Source organism: Balaenoptera ricei, chromosome 19 (assembly GCF_028023285.1).
Source record: "Balaenoptera ricei isolate mBalRic1 chromosome 19, mBalRic1.hap2, whole genome shotgun sequence".
Classification (NCBI taxonomy): Eukaryota; Metazoa; Chordata; class Mammalia; order Artiodactyla; family Balaenopteridae; genus Balaenoptera; species Balaenoptera ricei.
Genome location: NC_082657.1, coordinates 41,807,624 through 41,834,435, shown reverse-complemented (window position 1 = coordinate 41,834,435; position 26,812 = coordinate 41,807,624). Strand labels below are relative to the sequence as shown.

The window sequence follows — 26,812 nt, the reverse complement described above, 5'->3', positions numbered from 1 at the left end:
TGATTTATTTGCATGTTAGAGAAATTAACCACTATGCTAACCCAAAACAGTGCCAGGAAGCAGTCCATTGTAATTAGATTTACCTGTTAACTTTCTAAACTTGTTTCCTTGAAGATAATTTTAACGATAAGGTACAACTGAAGTTAGATGGTTATCTAATTAATAAAAATCATCATTTAGTGTGATTTTCCTACTGCATCTAATGCTAGGTATCTTTTCACTGATATAAAATGAGCAATGTATCTACTTACCACATATGTGTGTACACACAGTATATGAACAAATTCATTACTTTAATGCAGATACACACATGATTTAGAGTGATAATAGAGTTATAATACAACATAAAGTATTTAACCACAGCAATAAGTATGTATGCATGTTTGTGTGTGTATAAATAAATAAATATATATATACATATATAGAGAGAATATATATGTGTGTGTAGATGTGTGTGTAAATGCACATAGTATAGGAATAAGTTCATTAATATGTTGTTAAGCTGTGGTATTAAGTGAATGTGGGAACATGATTTACAGATTTGGGGGGAAAATCTCAGTTAATCCTTCTATTGGCAATGTACAGCCCTGAGTTAAAGAAGCCCCCTAAATGTTGCCATTGGATTGTGCTTAAACTAACACTATTTCAAGTCAATAAGAATAAGAGCTACTATTTTTAGAGCATCCAAAATAGCATGAGCTATTGGCTATCACTGTATAGTTACTCAGAGATTTGTTTTTATGAAGAGCCAGTATGGTCCAATTTTATCCACCCCTGATCCCATGCCCAAGTTCCTCTAGAAGAAATGTTTTTCATTTGTATTTTCTCCTAAGGAAAACAAACAAACAAATATTCCTTTTGTCTACCCAGTGTGACGATCAGAAAATTTTGAGCATTGGGAGATTCATACATCTCAAAGACAAATCAAATTATCAGTGTGTGCTCTTTAATTTTTTATTTTCAGTACAGCCCTTGTATCTGGAAAACATGTAACAGGCACTCATATTTTAAATAGTAATTTTCTTGTAGTATTTTTTAGCGATAAAAGTCTGGGTCAACATACATTGAAAAGGATTACCAGTTACCAAGTTACCAAGCACCTTTCACTTCTGCCATCTTTCATATCTGCTTTGCATGAGTTCTTACACTTATGTCAGGAAAATACTTTTTGAATCTTATAGCAAATCATACTTCATATGTGAAATATATGATCCCTAGACAGAGAAAAGAGAGCAAGAGAGAGAGGGAGAGAGAGAGAGAAAGCAGAGGTAGTTAAGGGGAAGCTACTATGTCTACTATATGTTGCTTATTTTTATTCATGTCTTTTAATTTCTTCTACACAATTTTTCATGAAGAGGTTAGGTTAGGTAATTATTTTTTTATTTAAACCAGGTTTGTGTCACCAAAGAGACATGCCAATTCTAATTTATGTATTCCTATATCAGTGAATTACCATGTTAAAAGAAAGCTAGTTTTGACATTTTGCAAGGGTCCTTCCCCATTAATGCTCTCCAGTTAGAAAGCATTTTTGAGTTTGAATATTACTTTAAATTTGTAATTATTGTAATAAGATTACAGAATTAAAGAAAACATAGAGGCAATTGTGTCCAACCTTTTATTCTTCAGCTATGGAGAATTTCCCTTACAGAGATCACATTTCAAACATTACATATCTACTGGCTATCAAAATTGAAACTCTAACCCTGGTCTTCCAGCTGCAAAGTACATTGCCCTGACCACTACAAATATTAATAATACTTGTGTACCTACTGAGGGCAAGGTGGCATGCAGAATATGAGAGGCAGCCTTAGGCTATGACTAATGAGTCTCTTCACACTAATGGTGCAACTTGTGATCAAGATCTTGGCCCTCAGTTTTGCAAACTGAGAACCACTAATTATTCACATAGAGGCAATGCATCCCTAGACAAACTCTGAAAAACAATCTAACAAACTATGATGTTTCTGTGTTAATTTATAATGGGATATAAACTCTGGCAGAATCACCAGCTCTTTTCTTCTGTTTATTTAACTACATGAATATTGACTACTTTCAGTGTTCAACGTGTAAAGGTGGACATTATGGGTAACACACTTGAAGACCGCGCAGTCAAAGCACAGTATAGATTTTAGAGCTACAGGGCAAAATAGGGGAAATAGCTCAAAAGATAGATCAGTCAATGTTGGGAAGCCCTTGAATAGCAGAATGATAAATTACAACTTAATTTCTTTGGCAATTAGAAGATGTTGAAAGTTGTGGAGTAGGCAAATTATATGATTAGAGATCTGTCAGGAAAATTGATTTTGCAAATATGTTATAGTTCCAAATATTGTTCTTTTCCTGCCTAAGATTGCTTTTCTCATATTCTCAGGGAATTGCCCCATTTTTCTTTAGGAAGCCACCCTGTCCCTAGTGATAAAAGTATTTTTACTGGATTGAAGAGAAAAAGAGGTAGTAGTAGTTAGGGTTGTTTTGATGTTATTAATATTGTTAAGACAAGGGGGAACAAAATCTGCATGAGGGAGACATTGATGGTTTTGATTCTTAGTAAATTAGTTAAATGAAGAGCTAGAGGGAAAGAGGGAAATGGAGGATTAAAGTATGTCTCATTTTGATCTTGGGAAATGAGAAGATAGTGATGGTTTTGACATATGTAATGGTGTCTGATAGAAAAGTTCATTTAGAAAACCAGGAGAATAAGATCCTTGCCCCTCCAAGTAGTTATGTGACCTTAAACAAGCCCTCTACCTTCCATATTCTTCGGATGTTTCATGGTAAAATGATGGAGTTGAACAAAATGATCTCTAATCCAGATCTAAGATCCATATTATAACTGAAATGACCATTTTTATTTTATCATAGAGAATTCAATTTCTTGGATGATTACTCATTATTTGAGATCCTTATGTGAGCATAAAAGTTCATTTCATACACTAATACAGAACCAGATTCTAATTAAACCTTAGAACTCACAAACATTTCATTAAGTTCAGTTTATGATAGCAACAACTCAGAATGACTATTTTATAATAGAGTAATAAATATACTACTGCATTGTTAGTATCTTATGATCTCTTACCCTTGATTTCTCTTCCTGCTGGGGCCCCCAGGCCCTTAGTATAGACTAGTGAGACCTCAATCCTGTGACTCTAGTCTGGGCTGATCAAGACCACTGTTTTAAAACTCTGAGGGCACACTATACAGTAAACAGTCCTGATAATCTGGCCCTAATTGTAGAAACTTAATATCTCTGTTATATTTGAGACAAAGTCTAGCCCAATGAGTGTAGAGATAGGATCTCAGTCAAGTTCTTTGCACCTAAATCTGTTTGATTCACCATTGTATACACAGCACCAAGCAAAGTGCCTAGGACAAGTTAGAAGCTCACAGTTTCATTTATCAGATGAATTAATACTGTGTCTTTGTGTTGATTACTTGTCCAGGGGGCAGACAATGTTTTAAATGTGCCTTCTTTGCTCTAATGGTATTGCTGCTGTTTTAATATTCTCCATTGAATTCTTTGATTTGCACGGACTCACTTTGTAGTACACTCCACAATGAGTGCTCTCAGCTCCTGTGGCCATGGATATTAATAGCCATATACGCTTCTGTCTTGGCTTCTCTCCTTTAACATATTCTGCCCTAACTTATTTGTGGTTTTTGAGGGTTTTTGTTGCTGTTTTAATTGTATGTTTTTGTTTGTTTGTTTTGTTTACTTTCTTCCCAGACACGCTTCAAGGCAAAACTCAAATTAATTTGACCTATGCAATTCTTCTCTTTGTTCTGCTTTTGAGCACACTTTTTTTTTTTTTTTTTTGGTCCAGTGTGCCAAGTTCTGGGAATGGAAACTAGATAAGTCCCAGTTCTTACAGGGCTAGAAATTCTCAACGCATTCACCTCTCACTCAGGTCGTAAATGAAATCATCAACAGCCTAGACGAGTATGGTGAAATTGAAGGAGTTCAGAAAAAGAGCCAGTTGACTAGCTTTTGATCACTTTTGAAAGTTTTACTTTTGTTCTGTTTGTTTTTTCCCCAGTTGTGAAATTAGAGACTTGCTTAGATCTCTCTGGATTCCTTTTCACTTTTAATTTATATACCTAAAATATATTTCTTGATAAATTTTAAATTTTCAAAGTAATGTTGGAGATATGTTTTTACTTTGTTTCATTTTTATTAAGAGGCTCAAAAAATCAGAGGGAAAAGTGCTCTTTCAGCCATTGACTGGGTAGCTATGATGCATATTTATGCCCTTCTATCACAGATCAGTCCATGAAATTTTAATAAGATGGAATTTTAAACTGTGTATAAAAACAACCAACTTACAGGCAAGCAGGACTTGCTTCAAGTCTTTGCTCTAATGTATACTGTATGGACCCATGCCTCTACCTTTCTAAGCTTTAGTTTATAAACACATTAATTCAGAGTATTACCTAATTCATCATTTATAGTGAGGTTAAATAAGGTGTTGAGTTTAACCCAGTGTCAGGCACATGAAAATGCTTATTAAATCTAAATACAGTTAATCGTATAATTAGTAGACATATTCTTTCTAGTGTGCTTGCAAATTTATTCTGTAAGCATGAGGATACTCATGACCATCACTGGTGCTTTAATACCGAGACTCCTGTAAAAATCTATAGGCCCATTAATTAAGCCTTAGTAAATAGTAGTTTGTTCTTGGAAGACAGGATGTTTTTCTCAAATTTATGTCTCTCACTAACCCTAGCACAGGCTCCAGTGCATTATATGTGTCTTGTTTAATATCTGTTTATGACATCATCTTGTCACTGTACTATGACTAAAGGAATACATCATTTTTCTTTTAAACTCGATTTCCAGTGGCAAGCTTCAACAAATTCCACAACCCTTTACTTTAAAGTCTGGGGAGAGTAGTATAAATCACTGTCCCAGGATGGAGTATATGTGGCATGCCTGTATCTTGGCAGACTTATTAATAACAGCATTTTTTCCTATAGAGTCTCCACATAGCCTTAAAAGTTTTCAACAGAATGTTGCAGAAGGCCATTACCAATGCATGAGAGGGATTGAAACCTCTTTCACAATCTTGATCTAATTTTCTCATTATGTTTATGTTGAAAGTGAGACCCAAGGAATTTAAGTGACTTTCCCGTGAAAATCAAGATTTCTGGTTCCCTAGGTTTAGAATTATAAAATTGTGAAATTGTGGAGGGTGAGATATTAAAAGAAAGAGAAGTGGTATTTATTGATTACTTATGTTTTGTCAAGTCATGATATGTGTTATGTGAACTCACCTTCACATCACCCTAATTATAAAAGTTTTCTTTTTTATAGATGAGGATACATGTAGGAAGCAGTAGTGCTGAGATCTGAGCCTCAAATCATCAAAACTGTTTTTCCTTTATAATTTTTCTCCTTCAATCATGTAATTACAACCCCTCAATTGACAAATAAGTGCTTCATTCCCAGTGCCCTAGGTTAAATGGTTTGTTCAGTGTTATAAATGCATCAAGTCAGTGGCAGTGCTGGGTGCATTTCTGAGTAAGATAGTGTTCATTTGCCAAACACAGTTGAAGTCTTCATCCTGATGGGGTTTTTTTTTTCACAAAAGGGGGACATAATACTTGGCCTCTACTGAAAATATTTACTTAAAATTAGAGGCGGGTTAAGTCAAGTTCCTGATAGATTGTCAAAAGAGTTTAGACTTGAAATCTCTTTATAGTAAGTTTACAGAGAACACTTCCAGTCACTTAATGCCTTTGGTGCTTCTTTTAATACCTCTGGAAATATGCTACATTAACTATGACATTTTATTCATTTTGTTTACATTCTTGGCTCAATTTGTCTCAAGCAGAATCTTTATTACAGTACATCTTAAAGAGGACAAGTCTTAGCAGACAGATTCCCTTATTAGGCAAACCAAGAGCACCACACACAATGAACACACCTGTGCACACACACAGGCACACACACACACTCTCCAAATAGGTCTGTGTTTCCTTTTGGAAAATGTTGTTTCAGTATAAAATGTATACTTTAAACACAGCTTCCCGTATTTAATTCAGCTACCACCAAAGGGACACACTTTAAAGATAATGAATATCAATACAGACTTCTGCAAAATGTTTACCTAGTGAATGGTAAATCACTTTGCGCTCTGGTAATTCCTCCAGTACACTTCCTATAGGAATCCCAGCACAATTAAGGGCAGATGAGGACTACAACAGATCAGTTAATGTATTTCTTTGTCATTCTTACAATAATATTGAGTACTAAATGATGTAAGATATATCTAGTAAATCTTTCTGAAACTTTTACCATGTCATTTGATATTTTGGTGGGTGATCTCTAGCCAATCCCCCAAAACCAGGAGATTGCAAGTTCAATAATGGCATTAGGAGGCGGTTACACCTCGTGGCAAATCATAGAAATTCTGGAGTCTGTCTACTAACACCAAATTCTACTCCTTCTACTTGTGAGGTTGTCATATAAGGCAAATAAGTTTACCCATCTAGCCTTTATTTCTTCATTCTTAAAGTTGAGATAATAATAATGCTTAAGGAATGTGGCATTTTCCAAATGAAATAAGATAATCTTTTAAAGCATGTGACATAATGCCTTTCAACAATAAAGGTTCAATAAATGATTCCTAATTGTACCACAGGGTGCTATCTCTAATGCTCAAAACAACTCCATGAGAGAGAAATCATTGTCCCCACTTTACAGGTTTAAAAAACTGGACCTCAAGGTGGTACTGTAATTGACAAACTATTAAGTGGTTAAATCAGTTCAGACTCTAAACTCTAGTCTATTCAGTTCCAAAGCTTATGTGTTTTCCACCCCACCAAGCATGACATTACTATAACATTCAAGAAGTGGTCATAGGAGGTAAATGAACCTGTTAGCAAGGCATCTTTAGAAAGAACAGCTCAATTTCAACCCTGCCAAAACTCTGACCGTTGTGTTTGGCAGACACGCTTCAGCTTCCAGATGGATAATTTTGAGCCAAGACACTAATCAGGTCAGTAGGTCAACCCAGAGGAAGTGTTTGCAGCTAATGTATCCTGGCAGGTCTATCAAAATGTGGTCATGCTCAAAATCTCATGCTCTACAGGGCATTTCAAGGGCCTTTCAGAGCAGAGGCAAATGATAGAAAATGCCTGTCTTCAAAACCTCCCATACTAAGGCCACTTTCTTCATGCTTTGTGGAACAGAACTGCAGGCATCAACCATATATTTGCATAAACCTTGAAGAGATAAGGCCCTGCCTCCTAAAGAACATTTTGGAGGATAGGTGTTCTTGCCATTTTGAGGCAAAGTGCACATCGGGATTTTACTCTGTAGAATAATATAAAGCATGCCCATTATAGAGAGACAGTACAGAGGGAGAAAATAGCATGTATTTAGGACAGGGGCCAATATGGTGCTATTCCTGGCTCTTGTCACTTGTGACCTTGGGCCAGTTGCTTAACTCTCCTGAATTTCATATCATATGTAGCCGTGATGGAACAATGCGTACAGCATGGAGTTGCTGTGAGTAATAAAGAGAAAAAAAGTTTAAAGCAGTCGACGCAGTTGGCATCACACAACTTCAGTTCATCTGCTTTCTTTTCACCATCTTGCAGTTAAACTACTATACTCTGACATCTTAAAGATCTTCATACGATCATATATTCTACACAATGTACTGAAGCTGATTTACTGAAACTGTACTGACAGGGTCTATAGGAGTCAGGAACACAGCAATGTATTGATTTGACTGTAAATTAATGGTTACCAAAACCAAATGGATCCTCAACAATCTAGCAAGGTTGCTTTGTTTATCTTCCTCTTATCTTACTGCTTTCTCATTCTCCATAACTATATTAAAACTTTTCCACTATCCTCAAAGGTCTAGTGTCTCCTTCTCCATCCCACTCTCCCTTCACCTTAAACATATGACCCAAAAGATGCCCTGAAAAATGTCTCTTAGTATCTGCACTTTTTTGGCAGCAAATATACTAAGAATTATTCACTGAACACAGTTTTTCTAAAAACAAATTTCAAGGGCGTACCACAGCTTCTGCAATGGAATAGATGTTCAAGACATATATGCTAAGTGAATGAACAATGGTACATATATACAATGGAATATTACTCAGCCATAAAAAGGAATGAAACGGGGTCATTTATCGAGATGTGGATGGACCTAGAGTCTGTCATACAAAGTGAAGCAAGCCAGAAAGAGAAAAACAAATATCATATATTAACGCATGTATGTGGAATCTAGAAAAATGGTACAGATGAACCCAATTGTAGGGCAGGAATAGAGATGTAGACATAGAAAACAGACATGTGGACACAGGAGGGGAAGGGGAGGGGGGGACAAATAGGGAGATTAAGTTTGATATAAATGCACTACCATGTGTAAAATAGATAGCTAGTAGGAACCTGCTGTATAGCACAGGGAGCTCAGCTCGGTGCTCGGTGATGACCTAGATTGGGGGAGAGAGGGGGAGGGAGGTCGAAGAGGGAGGGGTTATATAGGTATACATATAGCTGATTCACTTCATTGTACAGCAGAAACTAACACCAAAATTGTAAAGCAATTTTACTCCAATAAAAAAAAAAGCTTCAGGAGATTGCTTCAAGATGGCAGAGTAGAAGGACGTGCGCTCACTCCCTCTTTTGAGAGCACCAGAATCACAACTAACTGCTGAACAGTATTCAACAGGAAGACACTGGAACTCACCAAAAAATATACCCCACATCCAAAGACAAAGGAGAAGCTGCAATGAGATGGTAACAGAGGCGCAATCACAATAAACTCAAATCCCACATCTGCTGGGTGGGTAACTCATAAACTGGAGAACAATTATACCACAGAAGTCCACCCACGGCAGTGAAGGTTCTGAGCCCCACGTCAGGCTTCCCAACCTGGGGTTCTAGCAACGGGAGGAGGAATTCCTACAGAATCAGACTTTGAAGGCTAGTGGGATTTGATTGCAGGACTTTGACAGGACTGGGGGAAACAGACACTCCCCTACTGAAGTGCACACATAAAGTAGTGTGCACATCAGGACCCAGGGGGAAGGAGCAGTGACTCCATAGGAGACTGAACCAGACATACCTGCTAGTGTTGGAGTGTCTCCTGCAGAGATGGGGGGTGGCTGGAGTCCCCCCATTAGCCCCACCAAAGAGCCTGTAGGTGCCAGTGCTGGGTCACCTCAAGCCAAACAACCAATAGGGAGGGAACTCAGCCCCACCCATCACCAGACAAGTGGATTAAACTTTTACTGAGCTCTGCCCACCAGAGCAACACCCAGCACTACCCACCACCAGACCCTCCCATCAGGTACTTGGCACAAGCATCTTAGATAGCCTCATCCACCAGAGGGCAGACAGCAGAAGCAAGAAGAACTACAATCCCACAGCCTGTGGAATGAAAACCACATTCACAGAAAGATAGACAAAATGAAAAGGCAGAGGGCTATGTACCAGATGAAGGAACAAGATAAAACCCCAGAAAAACAACTAAATGAAGTGGAGAGAGCCAACCTTCCAGAAAAAGAATAATGTTAGTGAAGATGACCCAGGACCTCGGAAAAAGAATGGAGGCAAAGATCGAGAAGATGCAAGAAATGTTTAACAAAGACCTAGAAGAATTAAAGAACAAACAAATAGAGAAGAACAATAAAATAACTGAAATGAAAAATACAATAGAAGGAATCAATAGCAGAATAACTGAAGCAGAAGAACAGATAAGTGACCTGGAAGACAGAATGGTGGAATTCACTGCCGCAGAACAGAATGAAGAAAAAAGAAATGAAGACAGACTAAGAGACCTCTGGGACAACATTAAATGCACCAACATTCTCATTATAGGAGTCCCAGAAGGAGAAGAGAGAGAGAAAGGACCCAAGAAAATATTTGAAAAGATTATAGTTGAAAACTTCCCTAACACGGGAAAGGAAATAGCCACCGAAGTCCAGGAAGCGCAGAGAGTCCCAGGCAAGATAAACCCAAGGAGAAACACGCTGAGACACATAGTAATCAAACTGACAAAAATTAAGGACAAAGAAAAATTATTAAAAGCAGCAAGGGAAAAATGACAAATAACATATGAGGGAACTCCCATAAGGTTAACAGCTGACTTCTAAGCAGAAACTCTACAAGCCAGAAGGGAGTGGCACAATATATTTAAAGTGATGAAAGGGAAGAACCTACAACCAAGATTACTCTACCTGGCAAGGATCTCATTCAGATTCGACGGAGAAATCAAAAGCTTTACGTAACAAGCAAAAGCTAAGAGAATTCAGCAGCACCAATTCTGCTCTACAACAAATGCTAAAGGAACTTCTCTAAGTGGGAAACACAAGAGAAGCAAAGGATCTACAAAAACAACCCCAAAGCAATTAAGAAAATGGTAATAGGAACATACCTATCGATCATTACCTTAAATGAGAATGGATTAAATGCTCCAACCAAAAGACACAGGCTCACTGAATGGATACAAAAACAAGACCCATATATATGCTATCTACAAGAGACCCACTTCAGACCTAGGGACACATACAGACTGAAAGTGAGGGGATGGAAAACGATATTCCATGCAAATGGAAATCAAAAAAAAGCTGGTGTAGCAACACTCATATCAGATAAAATAGATTTAAAATAAAGAATGTTACAAGAGACAAGGAAGGACACTACATAATGATCAAGGGTTCAATCCTAGAAGAAGATATAAAAATTATAAATATATATGCACCCAAAATAGGAGCACCTCAATACATAAGACAAATGCTAACAGCTATAAAAGAGGAAATTGACAATAACACAATAATATTGGGGGACTTAACACTTCACATACACCAGTGGACAGATCATGCAGACAGAAAATTAATGAGGAAACACAAGCTTTAAATGACACAGTAGACCAGATAGATTTAATTGATATTTATAGGACATTCCATCCGAAAACAGCAGATTACACTTTCTTCTCAAGTGCACATGGCACATTCTCCAGGATAGATCACGTCTTGGGTCACAAATCAAGCCTTGGTAAGTTTAAGAGAATTGAAATCATACTGAGCATCTCTTCCAACCACATGCAGTGAGATTAGAAATAAATTACAGGGAAGAAAATGTAAAAAACAAAAACACATGGAGGCTAAAAAAATACATTACTAAATAACCAAGAGATAACTGAAGAAATCAAAGAGGAAATCAAAAAATACCTAGAGGCAAATGACAACAAAAACACGATGATCCAAAACCTATGGGATGCAACAAAAGCGGTTCTCAGAGGGAATTTTATAGCAATACAGTTCTACCTCAAGAAACAAGAAAAATCTCAAAGAAACAATCTAACCTTACACCTAAAGGAACTAGAGAAAGAAGAACAAACAAAACCCAAAGTTGGTAGAAGGAAAGAAATCATAAAGATCAGAGCAGAAATAAATGGAATAGAAACAAAAAAACAATAGCAAAGATCAATAAAACTAAAAGCTGGTTCTTTGAGAAGATAAACAAAATTGATAAACTTTAGCCAGATTCTCAAGAAAGAGAGGAAGAGCACTCAAATAAATAAAATTAGAAATGAAAAGGAGAAGTTACAATGGACACCGCAGCAATACAAAGCATCGTGAGAGACTACTACAAGCAACTGTAGCCAATAAAGTGAACAACCTGGAAGAAGTGGACAAATTCTTAGAAAGGTATAACCTTCCAAGACTGAACCAGGAAGAAATAGAAAATATGAACAGACCAATCACAAGTAATGAAATTGAAACTGTGGTTAAAAATCTTCCAACAATCAAAAGTCCAGGACCAGATGGCTTCACAGGTGAATTCTATCAAACATTTAGAGAAGAGCTAACACCCATCCTTCTCAAACTCTTCCAAAAAATTGCAGGGGAAGGAACAGTCCCAAACTCATTCTACAAGGCCACCATCACCCTGATACCAAAACCAGGCAAACATACTACAGAAAAAGAAAATTACAGACCAATATCACTGATGACTATAGATGCAAAAATACTCAACAACATACTAGCAAACAGAATCCAGCAACACATTAAAAGGATCATACACCATGATTAAATGGGATTTATCCCAGGGATGCAAGGATTCTTCAATATATGCAAATTAATCAATGTGACACAACATATTAACAAATTGAAGGATAAAAGCCATATGATAATCTCAATAGAAGCAGAAAAAGCTTTTGAGAAAATTCAACACCCATTTATGATAAAAACTCTCCAGAAAGTGGGCCTAGAGGGAACCTACCACAACATAATAAAGGCTATATACGACAAACCCACAGCAAGCATCATTCTCAATGGTAACAAACTGAAAGCGTTTCCTCTAAGATCAGGAACAAGACAAGGATGTCCACTCTCGCCAGTCTTTTTTTTTTTTTTATAATTTTTATTTTTATTTTTATTTATTATTTATAGCTATGTTGGGTCTTCGTTTCTGCACGAGGGCCCTCCCCAGCTGTGGCAAGCGGAGGCCACTCTTCATCGCGGTGCACGGGTCCCCCACCATCGCGGCCTCTCCCGTTGCGGAGCACAGGCTCCAGACGCTCAGGCTCAGCAATTGCGGCTCACGGGCCCAACCACTCCGCAGCACGTGGGATCCTCCCAGACCAGGGCACGAACCCGTGTCCCCTGCATCGGCAGGCAGACTCCCAACCACTGCGCCACCAGGGAAGCCCCACTCTCGCCACTCTTATTCAACATAGTTTTGGAAGTCCTAGCACGGCAATCAGAGAAGAAAAAGAAATAAAGGGAATCCAAATTGGAAAAGAAGAAGTAAAACTGTCACTGTTTGCAGATGACATGATACTATACATAGAGAATCCTAAAGATGACACCAGAAAACTACTAGAGCTCATCAATGAATTTGGTAAAGTTGCAGGAAACAAAATTAATATACAGAAATCTCTTGCATTCCTATACACTAACAACAAAAGATCAGAAAGAGAAATAAGGAAACAGTCCCATTCACCATTGCAACAAAAAGAATAAAATACCTAAGAATAAACCTACCTAAGGAGGTAAACGACCTATACTCAGAAAACTATAAGACATTGATGAAAGAAATCAAAGATGACACAAACAGATCGAGAGATATACCATGTTCTTGGATTGGAAGAATTAATATTGTGAAAATGACTATACTACCCAAAGCAATCTACAGATTCAATGCAATCCCTATGAAATTATCAGGCGAAGTTCTTACAGAACTAGAACAAAAAATCTTAGAATTTGTATGGAGACACAAGAGATCCCTAGTAACAAAGCAATCTTGAGGGGAAAAAATGGAGCTGCAGGAATCAGACTCCCTGACTTCAGACTCTACTACAAAGCTACAGTAATCAAGACAATATGGTACTGGAACAAAAACAGAAATATAGATCAATGGAACAGGATAGAAAGCCCAGAGATAAACCCATGTACCTATGGTCAACTAATCTACGGCAAAGGAGGCAAGGATATACAATGGAGAAAAGACAGTCTCTTCAATAAGTGGTGCTGGGAAAACTGGACAGCTACATGTAAAAGAATGAAATTAGAACACTCTCTTACACCATACACAAAAATAAGCTCAAAATGGATTAAAGACCTAAATGTAAGACCGGACACTACTGAACTCTTAGAGGAAAACATAGGAAGAACACTCTTTGACATAAATCACAGCAATATATTTTTTATCCACCTCCTAGAGTAATGGAAATATAAACAAAAATAAACAAATGCGATCTAATGAAACTCTAAACCTTTTGCACAGCAAATGAGACTATAAACAAAGCAAAAAAGACAACCCTCCGAATGGGAGAAAATATTTGCAAATGAATCAACAGACAAAGGATTAATCTCCAAAATATATAAACAGCACATGCGGCTCAATATTAAAAAAACAAATAAACCAATCAAAAAATGGGCAGAAGACCTAGATAGGCATTTCTCCAAAGAAGACATACAGATGGCCAAGAGGCACATGAAAAGATGCTCAACAACACTAATTATTAGAGAAATGCAAATCAGCACTACAATGAGGTATCACCTCACCCCAGTTAGAATGGGCATCATCAGAAAATCTACAAACCACAAATGCTGGAGAGGGTGTGGAGAAAAGGTACTCCTACACTGTTGGTGGGAATGTAAATTGATACAGCTACTCTGGAGAACATTATGGAGGGTCCTTAAAAAACTAAAAATAGAATTATCATATGGCCCAGCAATCCCACGACTGGGCATATACACAGAGAAAAACATAATTCAAAAAGACACATGCACCCCAATGTTCATTGCAGCACTATTTTCAATAACCAGGTTATGGAAGCAAGCTAAATGCCCATCAAAAGACAAATTGATAAAGAAGATGTGCTACATATATACAATGAAATATTACTCAGCCATAAAAGGAAGGAAATTGGGTCATTTGTAGAGACGTGGACGTCCCTAGAGACTGTCCTACAGAGTGAAGTAAGTCAGAAAGAGAAAAACACATATCATATATGAACGCATATATGTGAAATCTAGAAAAATGGTACAGATGAACCGGTTTTCAAGGCAGAAATAGAGACACCGATGTAGAGAACAAAGGTATGGACAGAAATGGGGGAAAGTGGGTTGCGGCATGGTGGTGGTGGGATGAATGGGGAGATTGGAATTGGCATACATACATTATAATATGTATAAAATAGATAACTAATAAGAACCTGCTCTATAAAAAAATAAATTAAATTAAATTTAAAAAAGTAATTCATGAGCTCCAAATTTAAAGAAAATATATAATAAAATTAATTAGTATTAAAAAGAAGTTTCACATATAATGAGCTAGATGGATTGAAACAACAGGAAGTTTTAAATTTGTATTGAGAATAACACCTCCTTATAATCTTTCTGTTCTTTACACAATATGGGGTATTTTAGTTCTATGATAATTCCTAACTATTCTGTGATGTAGGCAGGTCAGAGATTTTGATCTCAGGTAAATGACAGTTCAGAGACCGTAGATAACTTTTCAGAGAGAATTAATCAGCTGGGATTAAGGTCTTCCTTTCCCGATTATTTTTTTTTTCTGTATACTACATGGTATTACATATGCCTATCTTGAAGAACAATGCCTGTACTCAGAAAGCCCAGAGCTGTCCAAGACTAAATGCTTATTTAATATTTATAGATAGCAAAGATCTGATCCATGTGTACTGTGTTCTGGGTTTGTTCCATCTGACAGGTATGCCAGTAGTGCTCACCTTTCATTGTTCAAGGCTCAATGATTTGGAAATGACTTCTCTTAAAGCAGGTATCATCATACTGTCCTGGATACTCTATCATTTGAGTATACTGCTGTTAGTCCCACAACTAGTAGACTTTAAATGTCTGGGACTGGCCTATTCACGTAGACTTTGGATAATGTTTCCTAGATAGTAACTGTTATCTCGTTCTCTTCTCCATGGTACTTTCTTTGTTTATAGTTATGGGCTTTCCTAAATTGGAAAGATTCCCTAAAAAGAGTGCTTACTTTGTTTTCAGCGGTTTTAATGTCAACCACATTCCTCTCTAGTACTTGTGTTTTCGTAACATCAGGGGAAATTAAAATGTGACCTTTTTACACAAGAAAATATTGTTGCATTTGCCAGCAGCAATATTATAGGAAAAGGTGAGATTTAGAGAGCCTGCAACTTTTTGCTCTATGACCTTAAGATGAGTCTTATAATCTTTCTGTGAAGTATGCCTAGTAATTACCTATCTCACCTGATTATTGTGGGTGTGTAAGAAGGCAGTGTATATGAAAGTGATGAAGATAGTTATGTTATGCTCATTACTATCTTAAATTTACTAATTCCTATTGAGTATATTTCTCTATTCTTCTATCTCTAGCTAGCTATTTGTATGCAAAAATGAATGTTTTATTCCTAAGAATGAAAAGATCTTAAAAGTACCTGAAAGTCTAGAAAATTGAGCCAGAAATAATTTAAGAAATGGAGACTTTTTAATCAATACCCTCAACTTTTACAACACACACACACAGACACTCACCATTGCAATTTTGTCACATTCTTCTCTTTAATTTGGTTTGTATTCCTAAGTGTGCAGTGGGAAATCTGCAGAAGGTTTGATCATGCTAACTACAGAATTGTACAAACACAGTGCCATTCAGATGAAAGAAAGAAGGGGACAGATAAGAGAAATAGCATTATTTATATCTGTTCTGTGCCGTTTAGTAATTCAAAGAAAGCCAAAACAAACAAAAAAGAAATCTTTACCATAGGCATTTCCCTGTTACTTTAGAAGTAGAGACTGTGGAAGCTTATCAAGCTTAAGTAAGCAGACAAAGAGCACGCAGCTATTAAATTGTGGTTTCAGAATTCAAACTAACTCACATCAGACTGAATTCCAACCTTTTTATTTGCATGATGCATGATAAATCCTACTAACATTTTCTAATTTATTTAGCTTTTACCCACAGGCAGAGGCATTATCGAGTATTAAATATGAAATGTGCACAGTAACCCTTCTCCAGCTACTCCCCCTTTCTTTTTTGTCCTCCACAGGTCTCCAATTTCTTGCTTCCCTTACTTTGAAAGCCCACTTATCTTGACTTTCTTGACTAAAAGCCATTAACTTTTCTCTTGGTGATAATCTGAGCTGCAATTTGGTGGTACCTCCACTCCTGCCTGTGACCCATAGGATCTCCATATCCCTACTGGCCATTCTGACCACTTACTGACCATTGGGCCTCAGTAAGGAAATTCAGCCTAATTTCACCATGTAGTCATCTTTTGATTGTAGAAATCAGTGAACATATCAGACTTTTGTCCAGAACAAAGGGTTATTGTGGCAACTAAGTCCTTTATACTGAGTTGTAGATGGCTCCCTCTTGAAGGTTAACATCTGCTTTTTAAAAAAGACTTTTTAAACAAGGTCCTACTGTATAGCACAGGGAACCATATTTAATATCCTGTAATAAGCCATAATGGAAAAGAATATGAAAAAGAATATATATATGAATATGTATGTGTGTATATGTATGTGTGTGTATATATATCTGAATCACATGTGTATGTGTGTGTGTTTATATATATCTGAATCACTTTTCCATACACCAGAAACTAACACAACATTGTAAATCAACTATACTTAAAAAAAAAAAAAAAAAGCACGTTTTAAATCCTTGCCTGGGACATTGGGTTATCTTTACAACCATTTTATACTATTAGATCACTCTTTTCATGTAGGATGGACTGGATAGTCATTACGGATTCTTATCATTTGCAAGCTAGAGAGACCTTATAGGTGTAACCCATTATTTCCCAGTCCACATTAGCCTGCAGGAGGCTGGACTGACTTTATCACAACTACACTTCAGATGGAAGGAGTAAAGACAATGAAAGGAAAAGGAAAGTACAATAAGCTGATTAACAGTGTATGTCTGTCTCTGCAGAGGGGGCTAAAGAAGAATCAGTTATGGGGACAAATTTTCATGACTGGCCCAAATTTAGGAAATAAAGAATCACCAGTCCTACCTCTCATTAGACAAATAAAACTACAGGAACTCAAATGCCTTCATAAATCACATAACATTGCTGGAAGGGGCGACTCCTTCCTCCCCCTTCCCTCTGCCTTTTTTCTTTTCCGTTCCCTTCCCCGTCCCCGATGACCAGATCCTGAGGAGGCAGCTGCAGTGGCAAATGCTGAGTTCTCGGTGAAGGTTTTTCATTTCTCCCATCCCCTTCCCTCCCCACCCCATCCATTAATATTATTCTTTTGAAGATTCTTCGTTGTCGAGCTGCCAAAGTGAAAAGTGAGATTGCAGAAGGCGGTGCTTCTCCTTTCAGTGCTTCTTCTGGCGGAGGAGGAAGCAGGGGTGCACCTCAGCACTATCTCAAGACTGCTGTCAACAGCGAGTTCCCGGGGAAATCCCCAGGGCAAAACGCGCAGAAATCGATTCCTGCAGGAAACACTAGATGAGATGACAACTCCGTAGCAAACAACTACGCAAATGAAAAAGAACGACATGATGCAATCTTCAGGAAAGTAAGAGGCATACTAAGTAAGCTTACTCCTGAGAAGTCTGACAAGCTATGCCTTGAGCTCCTCATTGTGGGTGTAGAGTCTAAACTCATCCTTAAAGGGGTCATACTGCTGATTGTGGACAAAGCCCTAGAAGAGCCAAAGTATAGCTCGCTGTATGTTCAGCTATGTCTGCGATTGGCAGAAGATGAACCAAACTTTGATGGCCCAGCAGCAGAGGGTCAACCAGGACAGAAGCAAAGCACAACATTCAGACGCCTCTGAATTTCCAAATTACAAGATGAATTTGAAAACCGAACCAGAAATGTTTATATCTATGATAAGCATGAAAATCCCCTCCTCCCCGAGGAGGAGGAACAGAGAGCCATTGCTAAGATCAAGATGTTGGGGAACATCAAATTCGTTGGAGAACTTGGAAAGCTTGATCTTATTTATGAATCTATCCTTCCAAAACACTTTTGGAAAAAAAGAAGAGACTCCAACTCAAAGATATGGGAGAGGATTTGGAGTGCCTCTGTCAGATAATGAGGACAGTGGGACCTAGATTAGACCAGGAAAGAGCCAAGTCCTTAATGGATCAGTACTTTGCCCAAATGTGCTCCTTGATGTTAAGTAAGGAATTGCTGGTGAGGATTCGTTTCCTGCTGCAGCATACCATAGAGCTGAGAGAACACCATTGGGTTCCTCACAAGCCTTTTCTTGACAATGGACCAAAGATGATCAATCAAATCCGTCAAGATGCAGTAAAAGATCTAGGAGTATTTATTCCTGTTCCTATGGCTCAAGGAATGAGAAGTGACTTCTTTCTGGAGGGACCGTTCATGCCACCCAGGATGACAATGGATAGGGACCCACTTGGAGGACTTGCTGATGTGTTTGGACAAATGCCAGGTAGCGGAATTGGTACTGGTCCAGGAGTTATCCAGGATAGATTTTCACCCACTATGGGGCGTCATCGTTCAAATCAACTCTTCAGTGGCCATGGGGGATACATCATACCTCCCACACAATCACAGTTTGGGGAGATGGGAGGCAAGTTTATGAAAAGCCAGGGGCTAAGCCAGCTCTACCATAACCAGAGTCAGGGAATTTTATCCCAGCTGCAAGGACAGTTGAAGGATATGCCACCTCAGTTTTCTAAGAAAGGACAGCTTAATGCAGATGAGATTAGCCTGAGGCCTGCTCAGTCTTTCCTAATGAATAAAAATCAAGTGCCAAAGCTTCAGCCCCAGATAACTATGATTCCTCCTAGTGCACAACCACCACACACTCAAACACCACCTCTGGGACAGACACCTCAGCTTGGTCTCAAAACTAATCCACCACTTATTCAGGAAAAGCCTGCCAAGACCAGTAAAAAGCCACCACCATCAAAGGAAGAACTGCTTAAACTAACCAAAACGGTTGTAACCAAGTATCTGAATAGTGGAAATGCAAACGAAGCTGTCAATGGTGTAAGAGACATGAGGGCTCCTAAACACTTTCTCCCTGAGATATTAAGCAAAGTAATCATCCTGTCACTAGATAGAAGTGATGAAGATAAAGAAAAAGCAAGTTCTTTGATCAGTTTACTCAAACAGGAAGGGATGGCCACAAGTGACAACTTCATGCAGGCTTTCCTGAATATATTGGACCAGTGCCCCAAACTGGAGATTGACATCCCCTTGGTGAAATCATATTTAGCACAGTTTGCAGCTCATGCTATCATTTCGGAGCTGGTGAGCATTTCAGAACTAGCTCAACCACTGGAAAGTGGCACCCATTTTCCTCTCTTCTTACTTTGTCTTCAGCAATTAGCTAAATTACAAGATCCAGAGTGGTTAACAGAGCTTTTCCAACAAAGCAAGGTTAATATGCAGAAAATGCTCCCAGAAATTGATCGGAATAAGGACCACATGTTGGAGATCTTGGGAGGAAAGGGACTGGGTTTCTTATTCCCACTCCTCAAATTGGAGAAGGCACTGGTAAAGCAAAGTTGGATCATCCCCTCAAACCATATATAAGTGGATTAAAGATAACATCTCTCCCAAACTTCATGTAGGTAAAGGATTTGTGCACATCTTAGTGGCTAGCTTCTTACAGTACATTTCTAGTGAAGTAAACCCACCCAGTGATGAAAGAGATTCTTCCTCTTCTCCTTCCAAAGAACAGTTAGAGCAGGAAAAACAATTGCTTCTTTCCTTCAAGCCAGTAATGCAGAAATTCCTTCATGATCACGTTGATCTACAAGTCAGTGCCCTCTGTGTTCTTCAGGTGCACTGCTACAATAGCAACTTCCCGAAAGGCATGTTGCTCTGCTTTTTTGTTCACTTCTATGACATGGAAATTATTGAAGAAGAGGTTTCTTGGCTTGGAAAGAAGATATAACCCAAGAGTTCCCAGGGAAAGGCAAGGCTTTGTTCCAGGTGAATCAGTGACTAACCTGGCTAGAAACTGCTGAAGAAGAAGAATCAGAGGAAGAAGCTGACTAAAAGAATCAGCCAAAGCCTTAAATTGCACAAAACATACCGTTGCTATGACGTAACTGCATTTGACCTAACCACTGCGAAAATTCATTCTGTTGTAATGTTTGCACAATATTTAAAGCAGAAGCATGTCAGGATTTCTTTCTGCATAAGGTTTTTTTTGCAGTGTAATGTCTTAATCATAGTCTACCATCAAATATTTTAGGAGTATCTTTAATGTTTAGATAGTATATTAGCAGCATGCAATAATTACATCATAAGTTCTCAAGCAGAGGCAGTCTACTACAAGGACCTTCTTTGCTGCCAGTTATCATAGGTTGTTTTAAGTTAGAAAACTGAATAGCAACACTGAATACTGTAGAAATGCACTCTGCTCAGTAATACTTGAGTTGTTGCAATATTTACTTATCCATTTGGTTGTTACAGAAAAATTCTTAACTGTAATTGATGGTTGCTGCCGTAATAGTATATTGCCAGTATTTCTACCTCTAGTAATGGGTTTTATGTGCTAGATTTTAATATCCTTGAGCCTGGGCAAGTGCACAAGTCTTTTTAAAAGAAACATGGTTTACTTGCACAAAACTGGTAAGGTTTGAGATTTTAAGTGCCCTTGAAGTGGTCTTTGTGGGTGTGAAACTAATGGTGAGAATTTGAATTGGTCCCTTGTATTATAGTATTGAAATTAAGTCTACTTAATTTATCAAGTCATGTTCATGCCCTGATTTTATATATTTGTATCTATCAATAAACATTGTGATACTTGGAAAAAAAACATTGATGGAAGGGAACATACTAAACTCTAGAAGTTATGGTTTACAGATAAGCAATATTACCACCTAGACACATTCACCAAGCAGTCTCATGTGGGCCTTAATTAAAGCTTAATTCTGCATTTCTTCTAGTAATTATATGTGCAGGCTGCTGTTAAATGAAGAATACTCTTTATTTTCCTGGGCCTCTTAAGAGTATTGCAATCCAAGGTTGGGACTACAAATTAATACTAAGAGGTTTAATTACTAGAGCATATTCTATGACATTTATATGAAATAATAGGCTGAGCATAACAAAATTTTTAAAAGTAGCACTATCATATGCCAGACACCCTCCTCAATCTACTGTCTGCCTTAATCCTCACAAAATTAGATTTAGTCGTACTGCTATGACTGTTACCAAAAGCCAGACCCTATATAGAACTTATGATGTATTAGCCATTGTTCTAAGTACAGACAGACAGACAGACACACAAACACACACACACACACACAAACATGCATGAATGTATGAAGTTGTTTAATTCTTATAATCACTCTATAAGATAGGCGTTTTTATCCCTGTTATATAGATGAGGAAATAAAGGGTCAGAGGCACTAAATAATGATTATTCAATAGGTATTAATTAAATGTCTCCTCTTGTTGGATATTATGTAAGCACAGGGGATATAAGGATTAATATGAAAGAAGTGTTCCTGGAGCCGTCAGTCTAGTGAGGAATACAGACTTTAAACTGATAACACCAAGAGTTATTACTCATTAGCATAGAATTGCTATAATGAAGAATTTTATAAGAAAGTATATAATATAGAGGTAAAATCTCATCTCCAGAAAGGGGAGCTTTTCTCTAAGCCATAATAGCAGATTAGAACAGCTTCCCAGGGAAAAGCGGAGGGAGGATAGTGAAGACAGTAAGAGTTTGAACTGCACTGTCCAATGCAGGACATGAAAAACGGCTAGTGTAAATTCAGGTGTGCTGTAAGTCCAGTATACACAAAAACTTCTACATGTTATTATAAAAATAAAAATAAAATAAAATACCTTGTTCATACCTCCATTTTTATATAGACTACTTCTCAAATGTTAATGTTTTGGATATATTGGGTTAAATAAAAAATTACTATCAAAATTAACTTCATCTGTCTAATTTACTTTTTTTAGTGTGGTTACTAGAAAATTTGTAATTACACATAAGACTTGCTTTGTGGCTCATACTATGTATCTATTGGGCAGGATGACGTAGGGTTTCAGACCACAACAAATGCCAGTAGCTTGGAGGACTCATTGGTGAGAAGCAGACCTGTGAGGCTGCAGTGGGTTAACTATGATGTGGCAAGAGCTGAGGCTGGAGATAGAGGCAGGTTAAGGGCACACACCTAGGACTTGGTGTCAGACACTAGGGTATTCTTGCTTCTTCATTCAACCAACAGCCAGGCTTCTCATCACTCCGAAAGCTCTGGGATACACAGATCCATGTTCCTGGAGTTTACATTCTTCAAATGAGCTGCTCAGAAAGAATGTACCAAAAACTGAAAATGAGAAAAATGATTCATCTCTGCCAATTCCCTGAATGAGCAAGATTTTTGGCCCAGGATGTGGCACTGGGAAAATAATATAGTTTACTTTCCTAGTGGTTACCCTACCCTCTCTTTTCTTTTTTCTGTGGTTAACCATGTTTTCATTTTTCCTGTTTTTCTTTTTTTTTTTTCCTAGTGGCAATCTCCCATTAAGAAGATCCCTGGGGGTCCACTCTCATACCTCTTGTGCTAAACCCTACCACTTTCTGAAGGAGCTAATCCTATCTCAGTGCAATGCATATATTGTTCTAGGGCTTATTACATTCTTCTTTGAGTTTTAGTTGTATTTTTATGTTTGTTTGTTTTTTTTTTTTCCCCTGGGATAAAGCAAGGTAATTTACTGAAGCAGAAGTGATACTAAATGACTGTTACAGTTACTACCATAACTAACTGAATAAATAAAAAGAGAGAGAAAAGGAAACACCAAAGAAATATAAGAAATACAATCAAAATTTGTTGTAACATGTATAATATTGGTCCTCTTGTATTTATAAGCACCAAAATCTATTTTAAAAGAGAGTGTGTGCACATGGCATGTGCATGCATGTGTGTGTCTGTCTGTATGAGACCCTCATCGTGTGTGTGTGTGTCTGTCTGTGTAAGACCATCATATAGGCCAGAGTTGAGATATCAGTGTGGACAGCTGTACTTTTCTCTCTCATTCACAATAACTAAAGTGTGTTTGTTGTATTTTAAAGAAAATTTCTGTTGGAATCCCCCTCTCTGAGTACATGGTAGCTAAAGTGACCTGTGTCATTTTCATTGATATGTGTCTACTATTTTAATGGAAGCCTAGTTAAAGATTAACTAGCTAATCTTTATGATGATAGAATTTATTTGCTTTGAATTTTCATAAGATTTATTGCGGGGCTTCCTATTGCTCTCCTACAAGAGATTTGGATGGTCCTTTCACCCACCCTCTCTCTCCTGTTCTCAGTTTTTGCTTATTAAAAGAATATTTAATGGCTGTAATTCTACCACATACCCTGAACATGGCCCTGAGACTGTAAAATTCAATCTACCCAGGAAGAAAGTATGTAAACATAAGCTGTAGCTGCCATAGCTGTGTTGAAGAAGCATGGATGTGGTTTACAGGTGATAAAAAAGAGCATAATCCATGAAAGAGGTACTGTTTCAGATGATTCTTGACAAAAACTTGCCTTTAAAATGATGGAAAGAAATCCCAGATAGAAAAATCGGAACAGCAAAATTTTAGGATAGTGACAAAAAGTCACATTCCAGAAAGCACAAATAGTTTGGTGTAGCTGGAATGTAGGCTATAAGGACATTAGCATATTGGAAATGAAGTTGGAGAAATGGGCAGAGGTTCAGTTAATGTCATGTTAAATAATTTAGGCTTTATCCTGTAGACAGAAAGACACTAAAGACATTTTTCAACAAAATGGTATGTAAGTAGCTTTGTGTTTGAGAAAGAACATCCTGGCAGTAATATAGAGGTTACTTCCTATGTGTGCTACCTTGTTCATTTATATTTAAAAATTCTGAAAGAATGAGACCTCCTGTCTCCAATTTCTTTCTTCCCAAGGAACTCAGTGTAGTCCTCAGCAAATAATACGAATTTATCCATCTTTACTGAAAAGAAGTGAATATTATTGGAGTGTGTTTCTTTAAGTAGAACATGAGCTTTGGCACAACACAAACCTAAGTTAACAGCCTAATTCTACTTCTTACTAGTTGTGTATCATTATTGAGCCTCAGTTTCTTCATCTGTCAGAATGGGAATGAAAATATCAAGCACAAATATTACTGAGAAATTTGCTTGGTGCATAGACATTTCCTCAGTCAGATTTTGTGTTTATACCTTGGTGTATACCACGACTGTCGTGGATTCTTAAATCATTCCTCTCCCAGAGTGTATCTTCAAAACAAACTGAATGAAATGCTGTTAGATTAGATCGCCACAAAGACAAAATAACCAACTACTACTGAAAAGAATTTATTTTAAACTTTATTAGTACAATATGTCAGCTACAGAAAAAAAAGAGAAGATTTTAGTGAAACCACTTTAAATTCTAAACAACACATACCAAAAGTTTAGAGCAAGAATCAAAGCCTAGCTACACATTGGGTCTTAAGCACATTCTAACTGACCCTGAGCAAAAATCCAAATTCTATTCTGCACAGATGGCAGAAAGCAATATTCCTGTGCTGCCAAAAAATATGTGTGGGCTGAGAGAAGCACTAGATGACTTATTAAAATTGTTCTTTTAGCATCACCTTTGATAAGGGCTTCAAGACATTTCAAACTAAATGAAAAAATCAATGACCTATAGAATGCAAAATGAATGTAGGATGCTGTTGCTTTGACGGGATGTATTCCCAATGTGGAATAAGATTTCAAATTGGAGTACTATGTAGAGACAAAAATACCAAAGACTGAAACTGCTAACAAAGTTTATAATCTGAGCTGGGGAGATAAAAGAGTGGAAAGTCTTCCAAATAGTTGCATTTAGCATTGGGTGAAGCCCAGTTTTCATTCCATTCTAAGTTCTTCCTTGGGAATGTACAGTTACTCCTGGGGAAGTCTCCATCAAAATTTTCTCGACACACGGCTCTGGCTAAATCCAGATTTACTGACCCCTGGGACCTAGTTCCTCTGGTATGCCAATCCAAGTGATGCTTTCTCAACCCTTGTATTGGCTGGATTATTTTAAAAGGTTTAAATGATAGTTTGAAGTTCCTTTTTTTTTTTTTTTTTAATTAGCTCACTGTGCCTGTGGACCAGATGGCAGTGAGTGCTGCTGCTGTTCATTTAAATAAATAAAAATAAGAGGTCAGAAAATAAATTTAAAAAAAAAAAAAAAGAGGTCAGGCAGATTTTCAAATGTTCTGTGTGAAGCAAAGAGCAACATGCATCCCCCAACTTTTTTTCTTTCTTGTCTTTTTCTTTAAAATGTTCAACTTCAATGGAAAATTCAATCAGCATATCTCTGATTCCTTTATACTTAACACATCAGAATGTTTTTTAAGTGCTAGTTGATGTCAAAGATACATTATGAAGATTTGTGTAGGTAGTTTCCAGCCTTTGGTTTTAGAAAGAGAAAAGTTGCATTTATGTTAAATGAATCTAAAAAGGTTGATTTTGGTGCTACGCTTGAACTCCACAAATGATAAGTACCTCCAATCTCAGGAAAATATATTTCTCCATAGACACTGTTATAATATGCAGTTTTATGAGGCATAATATCCTCATGCACACTCTCCTTTGTCATAAAAGTAAGAGGGTAACAAGTGGGTGTTTGAAAAGGGTAAAATTATTGAAACAGTAGAAATGACTCTGGGCATAAAAATAATTGTTGAAAAAAATAAGTGTTTAACTTGGATGGTTTTAGCATTTGTGGCAATTAATGCTTATGTATATCCATGAATTAAGAATCTATACACATTAAGGGTTGGGATGGACAGGAACAGATAGAGACCAGAAAGTTTTGTTTGAAATGCCAGTATTAAGGTCAGTTAATCTCCCCGTAACTGTAATATATGTTTAGGTATGCCCAAGTAACAAAGAACCCCCAAATCTCAGTTATTAGCTTTAGTTGTGGGGATTAAAATAAGGGTCCTATTCATTGTGGCAATTCAGGGAACCAGGCTGAAAGACATTTTATCTAAATGTACTTCTACATTAACCACAGCGGTACAAAGGCAATCTGATGAATTGTGGCCTCCCTCTTTAAGTTTTCATCCAGAAGTGACATATCACTTCATCTCTCATTTCTTAGAAAAAAACAAGTCACATTCCCACACCCAATTTCAAAGAGAATGGGAAAACTCAATCCAACATTTGCCTAGACTGCTAAGAGCCTGAAGTATTTGGCCAATTCCACTTAGGTCTACTGCTCTAACCGAAGAAGCCAGGAATGCAAGACCCAAAGAGAGTGTGTCACCAAAGTTCTTAGAAGCCACCTAAAATCAAAATTTAGGAAGCTATTTCACATCAAAAAGAACAGGGTTGAAGCCATTAAAGTGAGG

General features: G+C 37.4%; 1 protein-coding gene across 1 annotated transcript in view; it reads left to right on the top strand.

Annotated features, from left to right (window-relative positions):
• Nucleotides 1-20,499, top strand: part of LOC132352959 (eukaryotic translation initiation factor 4 gamma 2-like) — a 136,012-nt gene extending 115,513 nt beyond the window's left edge. The window contains 3 exon segments of the mRNA XM_059903758.1: nucleotides 17,749-18,454; nucleotides 18,457-19,978; nucleotides 19,980-20,499. Of these exon segments, the coding sequence (XP_059759741.1) occupies nucleotides 17,749-18,454; nucleotides 18,457-19,978; nucleotides 19,980-20,376 (2,625 nt within the window). The 3' untranslated portion in view covers nucleotides 20,377-20,499.
• Nucleotides 20,500-26,812: the final 6,313 nt, after the last annotated feature.